The following is an 18,707-nucleotide window of genomic DNA, read 5'->3' as shown; positions in this document are numbered from 1 at the left end:
ATTAAGCACACATTGTGGGGTATGTTGCCACCAATAATGCTATGAATATTTTAATTTTTAATGCAACTAGTGGTTTATGTTTTACTTTCTCGCTATTGGTTTAAATTAACACATCGCTTTCTTCACTCCGTGTAGCACTGCATGAGATTCCCATTCGACGTTCAACCATACCCAATACTTGAAATACCAAATTTACCCTTCCCCACCCCACCCCAGAACGGGTAAGGAACTGGTATTTGAGTTTATTCTGAGTATATTCACTGAAGCTATATTTTTAATCTGATTTTTTGAAGTTCGTGAAAATATGACGGGTGTTTTTGAAAATTCTTTAAAGTGGTTGAAGGATAATATAAATATGAATACGTTTTTTGGAAATAAAAATTATTAAAAATGTGTGATCGTTATCTCATTAATGTATGAAAATATTATATACATTAATATATATTTATGTATATTGCTTATCGAGTGTGGAAATATCATAAAAAATATTTTTTATTCATTATGAGATTGAGATCTTGCAATTCAAACACACTATGAATACATGATAGCCACAAGTTCTAAACTCTTCTCCTCTCTTTTACCCCAAAAAATCATCATTAACTTGGGGTAGTTTGTAGTAACGAGACACGTGCCCTTCTCGAGTATTTCATTTTAGAGGTTGATGATGTAAGTAAGTGTTTCATATTAATTGTAAATGAGAAAATTTGATCGATTTATAAGTCATAAAGATCTAACGAATCGTGAATCTAGTACAAAATTATAATAAATAATATTCTGTGTAATAAAACACTAATCGAATTACAAATTGCATTAATTGATGGTGTATGTTTGACTAAATATCCTGCTAGTATTATACATGATGAGTGAGTAAAATAAATTCGAGTTTTCTTTTTTTTTAAAAAAAAAAATGGTTGGAGTTTTGACTTGCTTTCAATCACTAAAAACTTTTATTTTATTGTATTTGAGGTTATTGTTTTTTTTTAAAAATAAAGAATAGTTGAAATTAAATCCAAAACAAAGTGAATTACTTTTTCGTACGATAAAACCAGAGGAAGACGACAAAAGAGGAGATGATAATCTGACACGCGAACTCACCGTTTGTCGCGTTTGATCAGTACTAAAACCAGCTGGCACGAGCTGCGCGCTAGATCCAAAAGCCCCCACTAAGGGACCCACTTCACGTGCAATCACGCTGCTACGTCTGGTGCAGCCACGCGGCGTTAATCAGTGTGCTTGATCGACACATGGCGGAGCTCCTTGGATGGCGCAACTGGGGACCTGAACCAGGTGAACCGCATCCCACACATGTCGCGACAAAATTTCAAAAGGCTCTTGTAAAGAGACAAAAGCGTATGTTTTACTGAAATGCCCCCCACTAGTTCTCTATTGTCGGTACTTGCGTTTTTAATCTACTGGGACACGTGGACGCGGAGAATTGGAGCTGCGATTTATCCCTAAAAACATTGAAAAATAATCTGAATGACGGTTAGAATGGATACAAGCACAGCGTTCAAAAATATAAATATAAAATATAAAGAATTAAGCAAGTTTTTCGGGATAGTTAATATTAACTTTTATTTCTAATCAAATACATAATAAATTATTTTTTAGTGTACAAAAATTATTATTCAATAGTCTCTATTTAATATTTGACTTGTAAATTTCACAATTATTTAGATTCTTATAGTCCCTATTATATAATTGGGTTTGATTTTGTCTTTTAGATTGTTATATTTTATATTGTTTGATATTTACTTTTTTAGTTATTATTTATATTATTTGTGGGTTTAAATTATACCAATATTTTTGGCCCAGCAATAAATTTTATTTTATTTTAATATTTAAATAAAAAAAAGAAAAAGCAAAAACTTGTAACTTTTATAAACTTAGTTGACATGACTTAAACTTAGATGCTAGTAAAAAAATTGTACCAACAGACCTCTGAGTCAACCCTCTCTCCTTAAAAATTGCTGTTGAATCAATTCATATATTTTGGTCAGTTTTGCAAAATAAACAAACATCAGACATAAGAGGTTGTTTGGCTAAATTTATTTACAAAATTTATAAACTGATACACCTTATAAGATATTTTTAGAGATTATAAAATATCATATTTTATCTTAAAAATATATGTTTAAAATATTTGAATATAATAAAATGATAGAACTTATAAGATATTATTAGTGACAAAGTTATTATTAACCTGAAAGAAATTATTTTATTGTATAATTTTTTAATGAATTTATATGTCCTTATCAATTTATTTATTTTTTTTTGCTTTTAAACTTTATTTTCTAAAAGAATCGATGAATATTTTGTAATATTTTATAAATTCTCAAACATATTACAAATTTAAAAAAAAAAACTTGTAAGCTCACCCCACCGCCTTCTATTATAATATGAAAGGCATCAATAACAAATATAAGCTTTTTTCCTAATAATTTTTGCATAAATAGAGTTGCGAAAATATTTCAAATAGTCCCTATTGCCAATATGAATTAACTTAAATTCAATTAATTTATATGTATAATTTTATTACTCTTTTTTTGTTTCCTGGAATTGAATGAGTTATTAATTATTAATTATTAAAAAACCCATAATAAATAAATGCAATATCCAGCAATGCACGAATTAAGAGAATTAATTTGGGATATATTTGATAATCTTAATATACTTATCGAGTATTACCCAACCCCTAATTTTTATCTTATTTATTGATCTTCTTAAACTGCACATCGAACTATACAATAAGCATAATTAATTACACATAATTTATTCAGATTTTGGCCTAAACTAACCTGCCAAAATTTTATTTGCTAATTAAGCAGTAGTAATTATAATAATCCAGTGGATAAAATGAAAAAGGTGACGTGGCATTTTTGTTTTGTGTTCTCGGAGGATAAAATTGTATTTCCGGGATCAGTCTGCAACTGCTGAGAAAATATACAATAAAGGCGACAGAGAGAGAAGAAAGCAGATTACAGCTTACAGAGAGAGAGAGAGGAGAGAGAGAGCCTTATCCACTCTAACCCTTTATAAAAGCAGATCAAAACCTCCATTTTTTAGTATCAAATTAACAAAACACATTCTTTCTTCATCGTTTCGTCGCACAAAGAACACACAAATACGTAGAGAAGGCAGAAGAAGTGAGGAGTAAAAGTAAAACTGTTGAATCTGAGTTTCGAGATTTGTACATATGGCGGCGTCAAAAAGCTACTTCGCTAGAGCAAACTACAGATTCCTCCCGGGCGATCAGGCCCTCACTAACGATTCAATGATCTTCGAGCTCGATGAGTCCGATGTTTGGAACTCGTCGGCCCGCTCGCAGTCTCCTGAGATGCGCAAGACGAGTTCTAGAATCACCATGAAGCCGTCGCCTGCAGCGGCGGCGAGGGGAGGAGTCGGAGGGCCGGCTTCTCTGCCGGTGAACGTCCCGGACTGGTCGAAAATACTGAAGGAAGAGTACAGGGAGAATCGGAGGAGAGACAGCGACGACGACTACGACGAGGACGAGGCCGAGGAGGAGGGGAACCGTATTCCACCGCACGAGTTTTTGGCGCGTCAAATGGCGAGGACTAGGATCGCCTCCTTCTCGGTGCACGAAGGGATTGGGAGAACCCTCAAGGGGAGAGATCTAAGCAGAGTTAGAAACGCGATTTGGCAGAAAACGGGTTTCGAGGATTGATTCATTTTTCACTTAAATTTCCAATTGACCATGAGATCTTTTTTTCTGGGTTGATTTTTGCCCTCTTTTTTTGACTTTTATCTTCTTCCTTCCCACCGTATGCTTCCCATTCTGAAAAAAAAAAAAAGAGAGAGAGAGAGAATGAGAAAAATCCTCATTTTTGACTTATTGAGGAATGATTGAGAAGAACTCCTTTCTGGGGCATGTAATTCTAACATTTTGAAGAGGAAATTGAAAAAGAAAAAAATATATATATTTATATTTTTATCAAATTTATACATAATTTCTTGTTTATTCCATGATTTCCTTCTTTCTGTTTTATTTTCTTTTTCCCCTTCATGTTGATGTTCGTGTTCTGGAACTGAAATTGGAACCTGGAAGTGTGAAAAGAGGGGGCTAAAATTCCGCGTGAAGTGATGAGCGATGGGGTCCAAACTCAAAAGGGCCCATCTCGCCAGTGGGTAAAATACAAGTCCTATGGCTCCCCAAACAAGGGACAAAGTTGGTGTCCCTAATTATTGTTTGCATCCCATACACCTACACTTGCTTTTTCATTCTATGTTTTGATTATTCATATATTTCTTTAACAACTCATCAATTATAATACTTATTTATATTCAAATATTAAACACAGATTGATAATTATCATGTATACCTAATTAATTTTAAATCTCTCTATGTGTATATAATATTAATTTGTTTTCTTGCATTACTTTAGAGCAAGATGGGAATGCATTGAAGATTTAAATGGGGTATATCTATTCTATATTAATATTACCTTGTACGCTCATAATTGATAAAATAATTTTTATATTTTAAAATATAAAAAATTATTTATTATATACATAAAGAAATTTGGGTGGTAGATACCAAAGTGAAGTAAATAAAGGCAACTCCAAAATTAAAAGGCATAGTACTATATGGGCATAGGTGGCTTTGAATCTAGCCTTGTTTTAGTACAATGAGGGGACCTCCCACTCGCTCTCTCTCTCTCCCCCTAATGTGTGAATATTGATGGTTTCCACTTTCCAGGAAATCCACTCTATTCCATTTACTATCTTTCTTTTGGCCAATCCTTCTCACAATTTTCAACAAGGAAAGAAAATAAATAATGAACAGGTTTGACAAAATATTATATTATGAGGAAATAACAACTTATATGAATATTGTATTATACCCATGTAATATAATTCATACTCTTCCATGTTTCACAAATGATACATACAAAACTGTTATAATTAGAATAGTCTATCATCAGATTTGTCATAATATGAATAATTCATCTTTTTTAAAAATTATAGTTTCTCATGAAACCAATGATCATTGATCACCTGACAAATATCCCTACGTGATAGTCCATTGTAGGGAGGTATTTGTCAGACAATTGTTAATTTCATGAGGTATTTATACTTTTTTAAATATGAAAAGTTTTGTGGTTGTGATAAATTTCAGAAGAATCAATGAAAAATATATATGGGATAATTACACTTCCTTCTCTTGAGATTTGGTATAATTACATATATATTATTGTTATTTGAGAAATTATATTCAGTACCCTTGAAGTTTGCATCCATCTAACAAATATGTTTTTAAATTAGTTAAAAGCATTGAATTGTCGATATCAATGAAAAAATTGAATAAAAAGTGATATTTGTATTTGATCGATTTATTATTGATTTATTGCAGGTCAATAAATTTATTTTGAATAAATTATCTTTATAACTGTGAATATATACATCATCACCTATATTAACGTGTAAAGATGTGTAAAAATAATTTAATTATAACAAGATTTATTTGATAAAATCAATAATATGTCAATCATGGTAAACACGAATTTCAATCAAATTTTAATTAATATCAACAAATTCGACAAATTTTTGTAATGAGGAATTTTTTTATTAGATCAAAATAAATTTTAAAAATAATAGATATAAATTCTAAAATTATAAAAAATTCACATATCATTATATTAAATCTTAAAAAGGATGTAATTATCCCAAAAGATACATATTTTATTGGTTGAAGAGTCGCATTAAATTCATTACTAGAGTAGTGTGGCATTAAATTTTACTTTTATAGGAAAATGACCGCACATGTAATGACAGACACCATCTCCCATTTCTGAAATTTTAGAATAAAAACAAAAAAAGTAAAAAAGGACAAAATACGACGACGACAACATATTCATCGAATAAAACCATAATTCCAATAATTGAAAAATAATAATATTCTTTTTTTAGGGAAAAAAAAAGAAAGGAAAGAAGTGTAGTAGTAGTGCTGGTCTTGATGGAAATGACTGAAACTGTAAAAAGGCAGAAACCGCCAATCAGTCCTTTTGATAAGATTGAGATGGAGATGATCTACACCGTCAGATTTAAATCCGGTGGGGCCCCTGAACGCGACGTTTAGTTGACTGTTATTGTCATTGGGCAGCAGTTGCGTTTTGGGCGAGGTCGCCCGTCGTTTTCGTACACTTCTCTCCGTCCCCATCTCGCTTTATTGTGATTGACACTAACGGCGTCATGAACTTTGTTTTCATTTACAGGATGAGGTCCATCCCGTTGTAACGCCAATACATGATATCCGTTGTAAACATTAAGAAAAAGAAAAAGGTTACTTATATATAAACTTTTTAAGAATAAAAAAAATTATTTTTAATTTTTTTTTTATATTATACCTACATCATCTTCAAAAATTTACTATTTATTTTTAATTCTCTTTCATTTGAATTTAGGCAAAAAATACAGACATTAACAAAAAAATATTTTTAATTTTATCTTTCATTTAATATTTTCATGTAATAATTTTCTAATTATATGGCAAAAATATAACGACATTGAACCCTACTCCAAATATATGTTATATTTATCATTTTATAAGTACAATATATTAGATTATGGGTAAAATTAAAAAATTGGATATACTTTTTTTATTAGCATCAACATTTTCAGTTTAAATATTAACGAAAGGGCATTAGCTGTAAAACAAAAATTTTCAAAGGTAATATAACTATAATTTCAAAAAGTATTCTGAAAAAAGTGTAATTTCATATTTTCGAGAGGGTGTAAGTGAAATTAACCTCAAAACATATAAAATTGAGATTTTTTTAAAATAAAAAAACTAGAAAGCTTGATATCTAGATATAAATTTAATGTTCACCGATTTGTTGATATTGGACACCCTCTATTGTGGCAATGTGGCCCTAGGATTATTTTCTGGATGAATTGCATCCACATCTCATAAAATTAGATCTAACTATACAAATATTTTTTTTCTAAATATGTGAAAACTAAAGGTACATTGTTAAAACTGTAACTGAAATTGTTATTGCCATAGAACCTTCTTACATACGCAAAAGTTACATCAACACTCTTGAGCTAAATTACGCTGAAGTGACGTATTTGGAATTTTTCAAAAGAGAGATTGAATGTTTGTGCAATTAAATTTAATTTCAGAAAGTATCAATGTAATTTAACCTTATTTTTTCGTTTAACATGTCTTAATATAGAGTTATTGATGTATTGAACTGAATATATATATAATTATTTGTATATACTGAATAATAAAAATAATTGTTTATATTATTAAAAAAGAGAAAAAAGTTGTGTTGGAGGGGAACAAATAATTTCCAAACCCTACCATACTTGCATTAATTATAGAGTAACATGTGGAGGTGGCCCAAATTTTAGCTGGAAGTGATAGCGTTTGATCATGTTTAATAATGAGGTTTCTTGCCAATCTTGTTGAGATTTAGGGACAACTTGCCAATAATTTGGTGTTATAACATCAAGAATAAACCCATCAAAGACACCATTCAAATTATTGTTTTTTTTTTTTAAATAAATCGATTACAATCATTAATATCAAATATTCATATACAGCAACAACAACTGACAACTATAACAATCATATACTAATTATTAATATCAAATCTAATCAACAACTTGTTATCGAATTAGATAAACGTTTATTATTAAAGTAGAATAAAATCTCACGCATGTGTAAAGTTGGAACTCTCAACCTTAAAATAATAATGAGGCCTTAGCTTATCCAATTAAAAGTTTGATATATATAAAGATGAGAAGTGGGCTACTCCCCTGATGATGTTGTTCGGACAAACAAACATTTTGATCTATGACTCTATATATGTGAGTTGGCCCTCCATGTCTCAAACAATTACATACTACTTTAGAACAATATTCGAGTGTATAAAAATTATACTACATCATTTAAGTTAAATTTTAAAAACTCAAGAGTTTCAAAATCGAACAATTGCTAGTTAGAAATATTGTAGGTTTTTTATCTAATTTTATAACAATGTATGGTGTTTCTCTATTTTATAACTTGAGTTTGAACCCAAGTTTGTCTCAACCTCTCGACAAGAAGAGTGATGCCAACTTAACCAATTGATTGATAATTCTTATTTATTATTGATGCATTTAAGTTTAGAGTTTTTTTTCTTACAAGACAATTTATGATTGAAAAACATCAAAACTCGAGCTTTTTATCCTTAATTGATAGTAAAAATATCTATATATTAATAGTATCGAGAATTTATAATTATATTTCAATTTCCCCATTTAAATCAGACCCGACTGCACCTCCTTGGCCACGTCGATGTCTTTGTGAAAGGGGAATTTGGAAACGACGACTTTTGGCAATGCCAAAAGCCGTTTTTGGAGATTCTCGTGTTTGTGGCTGAGCTAATTAAAGGTGCCAATCAATAAACAAAATAGTGATATAAAACAAATAATGCTTCTTTCTCAAGCTATAAGCTAATAGCCTATATATACATTTGCCCTAACGCATAGTTATCTGATGTAAAGGCATTGACAACAACTTGAGGATATTATTGAATTACGATTTCTCTGTATAAAATTGCAACATCCAGTTAATCGTGTTATTTGTTTAAGTTTTTGCACTTTTCATTCAAATTTTCAGTTGTTCTATAATGAATCAAATTTCTGAATGGTTGTATTTGAACATATTTTCGTCTATTTATTTAAATCAAAATACGAAAATTGTACTTATCTCGAATTAACTAATAAATCTGCATAAGACCCAAATGTGGCCTGGATTTATTAGCTTGAAAATGTAGAGCCCAAATTTGTGTGTACTTTAATTTAAAATTTAATTATTAGCCAATTTATTTAAAATTTTAATTTATTGATGTCAACAATCACAGTAATAACTCTCACACCTTTAATAAGGATAAATATTGTGTATGAATTGTCACTATTGAAATTAGAGACAAATAACTCAATAAAAAGTTGTTACTTTAAATGACTCATCATAAATGTAATTGAACTTTTATGAGAATAAATATAATTAGAGATAATTATACTCCCTTCTCTTGATGTTTGGAGTAATTACATTTAAACTCTTTGTGATTTAGAAAATTACATCTAATATCCATGAGGTTTGCTTTTATCTAACAAATAAGTCCTCCCATTAATCAAAATTCACTGAATTTGCTAATACGAATAAAAAAAAAGAATAAAAATTAAAATTTATATTCGATTGACTTATTGCAGACGAAATAATTTTTTCGAACTAAACAACCCTTATAATAGTGAAGATATACCTCCTCACATGCATTAACCCGTGAAGACGTATGAGAGTAATTTAGTCATAAAAAAATTCAATTGACCTACAATGATTTAGTAATAAGTCAATTGGAGGTAAATATAATTTTCTGTTCATTTTTTTATTAATATCAGTAAATTAGTTGAATTTTAACTAACGAATGGACTTATCTGTCAGACAGAAGCAAACATTAAGGATGTTAGATGTAATTTTTAAATTACAATAAATTTACGTGCAATTACACTAAATCTCAGGATAAGAAGATATAATTATCGCATATAATTATGTATTATCTACTTGTCATCTATGACGACTTACATTAACATAAAACTGAAAAAAAATAAAACAAAACAAAAAAAGAAAATAGTGACAACATAGGTCATAATTTTAGGATTGTTACTTAAACATATTTATCTGTACTAATAAAAAAAATATATTTAGTCTCACAAACGGTTGTTTGAGAGACCACTAGACTAATCTTTTTGTTGTATACTCTTATGTTGATTTTTATTTATTTATTTATTTTAAAAATATAATATATAAATTTATATATTTAATTTTTATTTATAATATATTTAAAGTATAAAAAAATATTTATTATATATTTATACTCAAGACCTGCGTAGTACGATATTAAAAAAGACAATCACATGGCTTAATAATAACACCTTATCTATGTTAAAGGTATGTTATCGAGAAATTTGATTTTGGGCTCACAATTTTAAAGTCTAGAGTTTGTATTGGTCTCAGATGAAAATAGTGGGCATTGAAACGCCCAATAAGATTGGGATAGTGGTGGCTATTTTGGGTGCAACCCCAACCTATAGCTAGATTTGGGTTGGGTCTGTATTGAGGTAATTAAAATAGTTCTAAGTGTGCTGGATATAATTAAGGGAAAATTACACCTCTTTCACTTAAAGTTTGGTGTAATTATACATAAACTCTTTGTGATTGAAAAATTATATCTAGCACTTTTGAGTTTTACTTTCGTCTAACAAATAAGTCAATCCGTTAGTGAAAATTTACTAAATTTGTTGATACTAATTAGAAAACTTAATGAAAATTGATATCTACCCTTGACTGGTTTATTACTGATATATTGTAGGTCAAATAATCTTTTTGGACTAAACTGTCCTTATAATAGTGAAATATACCTCTTTACATGCATTAATGCGTGAAAACGTATGAGGGTAATTTGGTCATAAGAAGATGTATTTGACATGTAGTAAAGTCAACTGAGGTAAATATATATTTTTTTTGTTAACGTCAACAAGTTCGGTGAATTTTATCTAACGAATGGACTTATTTATTAGATGAAAGCAAACATCGGGAGTGTTAGATATAATTTCTTAAAACCATAGGGGGTCTACATGTAATTACACCAAATCTCAAGGGAGGAGAGTGTAATTATCTTTATAATTAAAGTTTATTGATAATGGATCCTATAATTGAATTATTTAAATTTACAGATAATTGTATTTTAAAAATTTTAAAATATTAAAATATAAATTAATTAGTATTTTCCTCTATATTGGGCTACGATACTTTTCATAAGCAATGGTTTTTTCATTATCTGAAAATTTGAAATTTCTATAAATTAAAAATTGCGATTTGGAGGCTTTGGACCTCATTTATTTAGACCAGAACCACTCTGGATTCAACGAACTCAGGCATTACACGGATCCGGTTCAACCCGAATGTTGGTCCATGTTGATAATATTTATTGGCCGTTAGCCCAAAATTAATAAACTTTTGGACCCATTTGAAGATTCACAAAAAGCGCATATCAGTTATTCGGCCCATTTTGTATTGTCGTGCCACCTCAAACCCAAAGCCCACCACCTTCTGGTCAAACATACGCCGTCGTCATGTGATTTCTTTCCTCTCTTTCAGTTTCAGCCACCCCTGGCCCTGACTGGTAGATGCCACCAGTAAACTTCCATTTTTTGGTTGGGGTTTTTTGATTAAACACTAATTTCTCCGTAGCCCGCAAATCCAATTTCCCTTTTGGGGTTTGTTATTGTGCTTTGTGATAAACAATGCCCTCCAATTCGAATTCTTCGCCCTCCAGTTCTTCCTCCGACAACGATGATCGAAACCCTAATTCTAACCCGGACCCGAGCCCCAATCCGAAGCCTAACGTGAAACCGGTTTCGATTGACCAGTCGCTCGACGCCATTGAGAATCAATTGGCCTCAATCTCGATGTCATCGCGTTCCCCGACTGCGACTGTGGATGATGAAGAGGAAGTGGGAGAAGAAGAAGGGCAACCGGTGGAGCAGCTGAAAATCACAAATGGATCATTGAGTGAAGAGATTGGAGAGGAAGGAGTAACTGATTCCATCGAAGATGAGCATATTGCGAGTAGTTCGATGGCTGAGTCATCGGGGGTGATTAAAGAGAGCCCTCCATTTGTGTGGAGGAATAATTTGGAGGCACATGAAGTTGAGCGGCCGTTGAGTCCGAGCAGCAGCGGTTATGCTGGTGAGATGGGCAGCACCAGTGGCGGTGATGAAATCATTGATGATGACGAAGATGGGAATGAGATTCGTGAGGTCGGAAATGATGGGGTTTTGGGGTCCCATGAACAGAGGATTTCCGGGAAACGCCACCGAGATGAGGTTAGTTGGATGAGAATTGTTAGTATTTTCATGAAAATGGGGTTTCTAGGAGTGATTGTGTGAGTTGAAAATGTGTGCTTGTTTATTATTGCAATGTAGGATTAAGTAAGTATCTGCGCCTCTTTTGCCTGATAATAAGCTTTAGCTAGTTAACATGTAGACGGATTGGTACTTTATGTTCTGCGATATCTGCGCTTATAGGTTGTTGGGTAAATTAATGAACTGCAGGATGATGCTTCAGTTTCTTGGAGGAAAAGGAAGAAACACTTCTTTATTTTGAGTCACTCTGGAAAACCCATATATTCAAGGTGTGTTAACTTTGTGGAAGATTCTCTTATAACATTAAACTTGTAACTTCTCCACTGAATTCGTTGCTGTGAGCTTAATTGTATCTCTTAAGTTTCTGCACTATTTTGTTTGTATATAGTACATTTGGTTGCATTGTCTCATTTAATTTTACTATCGAATTTGTAGATATGGGGATGAACACAAGCTAGCTGGATTCTCTGCGACTTTGCAAGCCATAATTTCTTTTGTTGAAAATGGGTGTGTTACCTTTGCCAGCCATTCAATTTCTTCATTGCTTATAATCACATTGATTGTATGTCCTTTACTGGTTTATTGATATTTTTTCCAGGAGAGACCGGGTCAAATTGGTGAGAGCTGGCAAACACCAGGTTAGTATGCCTCCTTCTCATTGAACTCACAAATATCTATAAAGCTGCATGTCAACCTTTTCATTTAGTACTTGTTGTTTACTGCTTCTTCCTAGTTGAACTTAAGGAGCTGCAAATGATGGGTTATATGACATAAGAGAATAAGCTGTTGACTATATCGCGGGTACCATCTTGGCCTGTATTTTATGAATGATTGTTTTAGCCGGAGTAAGCTGCACTTTTCTTTCTTTCACAGCTATCTGGAAGGAAAAAAAAATATCTGATTACAGATATTTATTCTCTGTGTCTGAGGAATTTGATTATGGTCAATGAAGCCACAGAGAGACAGTTCTTGAAGTTTTTGAAGAGGTCTTCATGAAACGTATAGTAACTTGTACAGTTTAGATACGTAAGTATTAATACTTCAAACTATACCTCAGTTTCGGAATACTAAGAACAAAGCATTTGTTTTGTGATGCAAAACTTGACAAAGCTGGTCAAGTGCTGCTCAGTTACTATAAACACCAATACTTTAAATAGAGTATTTGAATGTCCCAAGGCAGTTTGGGTGTTCATGGTACGGACCAGCCATCACTTTGTGATTGAGGTTTATGAGCAGAATGAATTGTTTAAATTTATGAAAATTGCCAGCAAAGTGTTAGCCAATGAAAGAGAATTGAAACGTGGCCATCAAACTTCAAAAAGTTGAAATTGCGTCATGCAGTTCTACTTTACTAAATATCTGAAAGTTACCTTAATACCCTTCTAAACTCTTTTATATCCTAAAAACTATTCAATATTGAGGACTCCTTGCAAACTAAACTTTCTAGAAGTCCGCTTGTTCTTGAGTCCTTTCTTTTCCTCACCATCTCCAGAAACTTTGACATGAGAACTTATGTGCTCACCTTTTCTATATTAATGGAATGTAGTTTATGTAGCTTTTGCTTCTAAATCCCATACTTAAATTAATGTGGAATTTTGTGTTTCAGGTTGTTTTTCTTGTGAAAGGACCTATTTACTTGGTCTGTATAAGTTGCACAGAAGAGCCTTATGAATCATTAAGAGGACAGCTTGAGCTCCTCTATGGTCAGGTCAGTTGAGAGTAATGGATTTACTTGTTGTATTGGGCTTATAACTGCCTGCTGGTCGCTTTTTGCGTCTTCAATATCAGTCGATTATTATAAGTTACCCTTTTCCTTATATATGAGTTTTTATCTCAATGCAGATGATTCTTATCCTAACAAAATCCGTGAATCGATGTTTTGAGAAGAATCCAAAATTTGATATGACATCACTGCTTGGAGGAACTGATGCTGTCTTCTCCTCGCTCATTCATTCGTTCAGTTGGTATTTTTATATTCCTTAGTCTGTTAAGATAATTTGGAGTCACATAAGTTGTTCCAGAAAGGGGAAAAAGGTGTAACTCTTGTTTTTCTATAATGTTGTCTGAAGAAATATTTTGCAATGAGTTCATTATACAATTTATTTTCAAACTCAGTTTTCAGAGTATGTAAGGTAATTGCTAAAAGAAGCTCTGGTGGACACGCTCCTGTAACATTCACTGTCAAGGAAATGATTTAATAAAGCCTAAGTTACTAAGTTTCAGTCATGTCAAAACTAAAAGATAAGGTATATACTACATAGGAATGTCGGTTATGATGAAAATCTGAAAACTTGTGCCTGGTGCTCAGTCACCAATAAGTTGCTCCTTCTTGGCATGAAGGAGCAGAAGCCTCTTTGAACTTTTCTCAACGAATAGATGACTTACTGTTCAGTTTAACAACATTGTTTATTAGACATTTAAGTAAGTCAATTTTTAAGAACTATTAGAAGCATCTTGTTGATTTAGAACTTTTAAAACCAATATCAAAATTTTCAACTATTATTTCTTGATTTATTAGTTTTAGAAATTACAAGAACTTTGTCAAGTTAAACCCTATAGAATTGAACTTATGATTGCTTTTGAGTCTAAGACAATTTCTCCAGTTAGTGGTGTAATCCTCGTAAAGATTAATAATCTCTCATCTCAACACCAATTGTTAACTGAGTTATGTTATACTGCTCTACTTGTAGGAATCCTGCCACTTTTCTTCATGCCTACTCGTGTCTTCCCCTTGCTTATGCCACGCGTCAAGCTGCAGGTGCCATCTTGCATGATATAGCTGGTTCAGGGATCCTGTTTGCACTTTTAATGTGTAAACACAAAGTAAGTTTTTGGTCTTTGCTGTTATTTTGAAGGTTAAAGATTCCACAAAACTGAGTACCTGTAATAACCATGGGTGGAGGCAGAAAATCTTCGTTGGGGTCAATGATTAGTTAACATTACTTATACTATGCATATTAGGCTATAAAGATACCACCCCTCAATACCACTTTTGTACTCTCCTTTAATAAGTTTTTGATTCTAGAATAACAGCATATTTGAAATGTTTTTATCATTTGATTTAATGCTTTCCATTCAGGCTCACACCTCTACACTTTTTTCTCTTAGAAATTTCAGTGTGTAAAAAAGGGTAGATTCCACTAATACACGAAAAAGAGGAGCATATATATGTAGGGGTTTCCTAAACCCTTTGGGTTCCATTGAATCCGCTGGATATGACTACCTCCTCCCTTTGCAGTAACGAGGTTGTCGATCATTAACATCTTAGGTTGAAATGCAATGCAGGTTATCAGTCTTGTTGGTGCGCAAAAAGCGTCTCTTCATCCGGACGATATACTATTACTCTCCAATTTTATTATGTCGTCTGAATCTTTTAGGTAAGTTGAGTTTGTTTTCCACATTCTATTTGTCATCTTTATTTCATGAACAAAGATAGAGAGATGCGAGTCAACATATTTTGTCAGAATATGTTGAAAGTATATGCACACAGAATAGGGTATGTAATAGTTGAGTAGCGTACATGATAGGCTACCCTGACTAGCGTGTCAGCTGCTTTACAAGTAGGACGATGATCCAAAATGCTATGCTTTTGATTGTTCTCACCATGGATGGAATTGTAGGCTAGAAATGTCCAAAAAAGATGATTGTGCTCTATTTTCCAACATATGATTTGGATACTATTTTGGGATCTCTTTATTCATTTACCAAATTTCATTTGTAAATTATATTGCAATTTGAGTTTATTATTACGTGGAGGTACTGAAAGCATATTCCAGAACTTACGTATTGAACTAAATTACTAAGTAGCAGACTATGCATACCTTACTTGCACTTCAGATTTTGATAGGTAACTGATCATGGTGGAGGATAATGGAAAAGCGACCATTTTCTGTTGTTTAATGCTTATGAAGATAGGAAGCATAGGGTTAGACAGAAGAGGAAGAATCAACCTGTAGCAGACTCAAGATGAACTTTAAACGTCTATTTTAGGGGGTTGAGGAGTAACAAAGATGAATCCCAGATGCCATATCCAAGAAGGCCAAGTCTTTTAAGGAGCATTGACACCTTGAGTGCTAGAGGTTCCATTTGCTCTCACCATGTCAAAGAATATTGAGATTAAATATTTACTCATCTAAAACATACTTAAATTTCTCATGCACTAAGCTCTTGATGAGGTTTGATGTATTCCTTCCATTAGAGAACTGATTATTATTCCAGCCTCCATTTCTGTGGACCATTGACCGCAATCTAATTGGTGACATTGGCCTGAGTTGAAGATTTTGTTGAACTCCATGGCAGGCAAACATAATACAACTCCCTTGGGAAAAGGTTATAAAAGAGAGAATTTATCAGTCCATGATCCTAGGATTATTAAAGTGTTTATCAGGAAGTTATTGGTAAACAACATAGATTAACTTTTTCCTCAAAAGATACAGGAGATTTTCCCCCCTAAATGAGCTGATCCAGGATTTTTCCTTACATGCTATTTAATTTCATGCAGGACATCAGAATCTTTCTCGCCAATTTGCCTGCCAAGATTCAATCCCATGGCATTTCTTTATGCTTATGTGCATTACTTTGATGTAAGTAACACTTAAATTTGGAAAAACAAATTTCTGAAAAATATTTAGCATGTCTGTTAAGAATTTATCTCATCAGTCGGCATTTAAATTGTGTCGGATTGCAGAAATTGCTGAAAATTGATTATTTGGACTTCCTGACTTTTAATTTCGTTGTTTACTTTACATGTTTATGTCAATTTATCAGTCATGACAAATTACTGAATCCGATAACAGATGGATACATACCTGGTCCTGCTCACCACGAGTTCAGATGCCTTTTATCATTTAAAAGACAGCAGGTAAAATTGTGTTAATTCCTATGCATTGAGACACGCTAGTTGTTTGCTGAAATTGGTAATATTGGTACATCTTATAGGATTCGAATTGAATCTGTACTTTTGAAGTCAAATGTACTAAGCGAAGTTCAAAGGTCCTTGGTGGATGGCGGCATGCATATAGAGGATTTACCTGTTGATCCCATTTCTCGTGCTGGAACTGTGTCTTCTCATCTAGGTCAGCCAAGAGCGGCAACAGATTTCCCAGGGAGACTTGGAGATGCATTTGTTGGAATTGGGGGTCCTGCTGGACTATGGCATTTCATTTATAGGAGTATTTCTCTTGATCAATATGTATCATCTGAATTTTCATCACCAATCAACAGCTTGAAACAGCAAAAGAGGTAACTAAAATAATGTTGGTTGCAACTGTAGGGCATGGCTGTCCATCATAAAGGACTTCAATGAACTATTTAGCACTGGACTGTACTAATGGCTCCTTGTTTTGCAGATTATATAGGGCCTACCAAAGACTTTATGCATCCATGCATGACGGAAATGGACCTCACAAAACACAGTTTAGAAGAGATGAAAATTATGGTAAATCCTTCTCATTCTACCTAATGCTTCTTCTTGTGGAGTTTTTTTATGTTCTTTATGTTGACAGAAGTAAGAACCAGTACTTACCAGTAGCTCTTAATTGGCTACTACGTTTGACAATTTTGGCATTGTTTTATCCCATGGAAGACAATATTTGGTGTGGTTATTTAGAGACAGAAACTATTGACTTCATACATAGTAATCTATCTAGACTTTCTTGGATCTGTTTATACTGAAGCTGACATCTAATGTTGCTACTTAATTTGTTGTTAATTAATCTGGATCTTTCATGCTTTCCATCTCGCTGACTAAATGTTTTTCTTAGGCTTTGTTTTCTTGTTTTACTAACTATTTAGTGAATAAGTTTGATTCCTGGTTGTGAAGTTTCTAACTAGTCTGTTGAATCACAGTGCTACTTTGCTGGGTCACACAAGATTTCGAACTGTATGCAGCTTTTGATCCGCTTGCAGACAAGGTTTGAATTTGATCATGCTAATCTACTTTACTGTTCCACTCATACCAAACATGCATCAAAATTATTTCTCTTTCCAAGATTGTTGTGCAGTCAAGTTGTTCAAGTTAAGACTTGACTCAGACGCAACTTGATATATTTTTGGTGGTTTAGATTAACAATGATTTTTCTTGTGGTTACCTATGGCTTCTCAAGTGGTACATTCTTTGCTCTCGTATGTTTGTCCTTTTTTCCTCATGCATGATAAGTAATAGCTGGCTGTAAAATACCAGAGACCGACAATTATCTGCGTGAGCTTGGAAAGCTTATTATCATCCCATCTTCTGTTACTTCTCAGATTTTATTTTGACATAACAATCTTTCCGGAGCCACTTCACTGCTTTACATCCTGCTGTTCTAAGATACTCTTTCTAATGTTGTACGAATATTATCTTTTTAAAGGATTAGTTCTGTGGTCATGTTCCTCCTTTGGCTCGTTAAGAACAGCTGAAAAACATCTGAAAGGCCTAACTTCAGTAAATGCGGCTCTTTATGTACTAAGCATTCTCATCTTTGCTGAGTATGGTAACTTCATTTTTGCAGGCTCTTGCTATAAAAGTATGCAATCGGGTTTGTCAATGGGTGAAAGATGTAGAAAATGAAATTTTCTTGTTGGGAGCAAGTCCTTTTTCGTGGTAATGCTCACAATTATCTGTATACTGGCGTGTATTTTAGTCTTTTTCTCCTAATTGTTACTGCAGTTTTGTCGCCAATGAAATCTTGCCTAATTTTTTGAAGGGCTCTATTTGTGCATGGTTGTATTCTACTAGTTAAGCTCAAATACACATTGTAGCATTTCGATTTCCAGATCACCTATAAGCATTT

The 18,707-nt window shown here is 32.7% G+C and overlaps 2 protein-coding genes across 2 annotated transcripts; both read left to right on the top strand.

Moving 5' to 3' along the window:
• Positions 2,953-3,877, top strand: LOC105170296. Its single transcript, XM_011090994.2, has one exon. The coding sequence runs from the start codon at positions 3,197-3,199 to the stop codon at positions 3,683-3,685; it is 489 nt and encodes a 162-aa protein (XP_011089296.1). The 5' UTR covers positions 2,953-3,196; the 3' UTR covers positions 3,686-3,877.
• Positions 11,129-18,707, top strand: LOC105170295 (vacuolar fusion protein MON1 homolog). Its single transcript, XM_011090993.2, has 14 exons — positions 11,129-11,895; positions 12,124-12,203; positions 12,370-12,441; positions 12,533-12,572; positions 13,541-13,642; positions 13,777-13,898; positions 14,625-14,757; positions 15,220-15,311; positions 16,436-16,517; positions 16,731-16,795; positions 16,873-17,175; positions 17,283-17,371; positions 17,782-17,846; positions 18,426-18,707. The coding sequence occupies exons 1-14, from the start codon at positions 11,314-11,316 to the stop codon at positions 18,519-18,521; spliced, it is 1,923 nt and encodes a 640-aa protein (XP_011089295.1). The 5' UTR covers positions 11,129-11,313; the 3' UTR covers positions 18,522-18,707.

This window comes from Sesamum indicum, linkage group LG9 (genome assembly GCF_000512975.1).
Source record: "Sesamum indicum cultivar Zhongzhi No. 13 linkage group LG9, S_indicum_v1.0, whole genome shotgun sequence".
NCBI lineage: Eukaryota > Viridiplantae > Streptophyta > Magnoliopsida > Lamiales > Pedaliaceae > Sesamum > Sesamum indicum.
The sequence above is the reverse complement of the archived record's forward strand: the minus strand, read 5'-3'. Positions and strand labels throughout refer to the sequence as shown.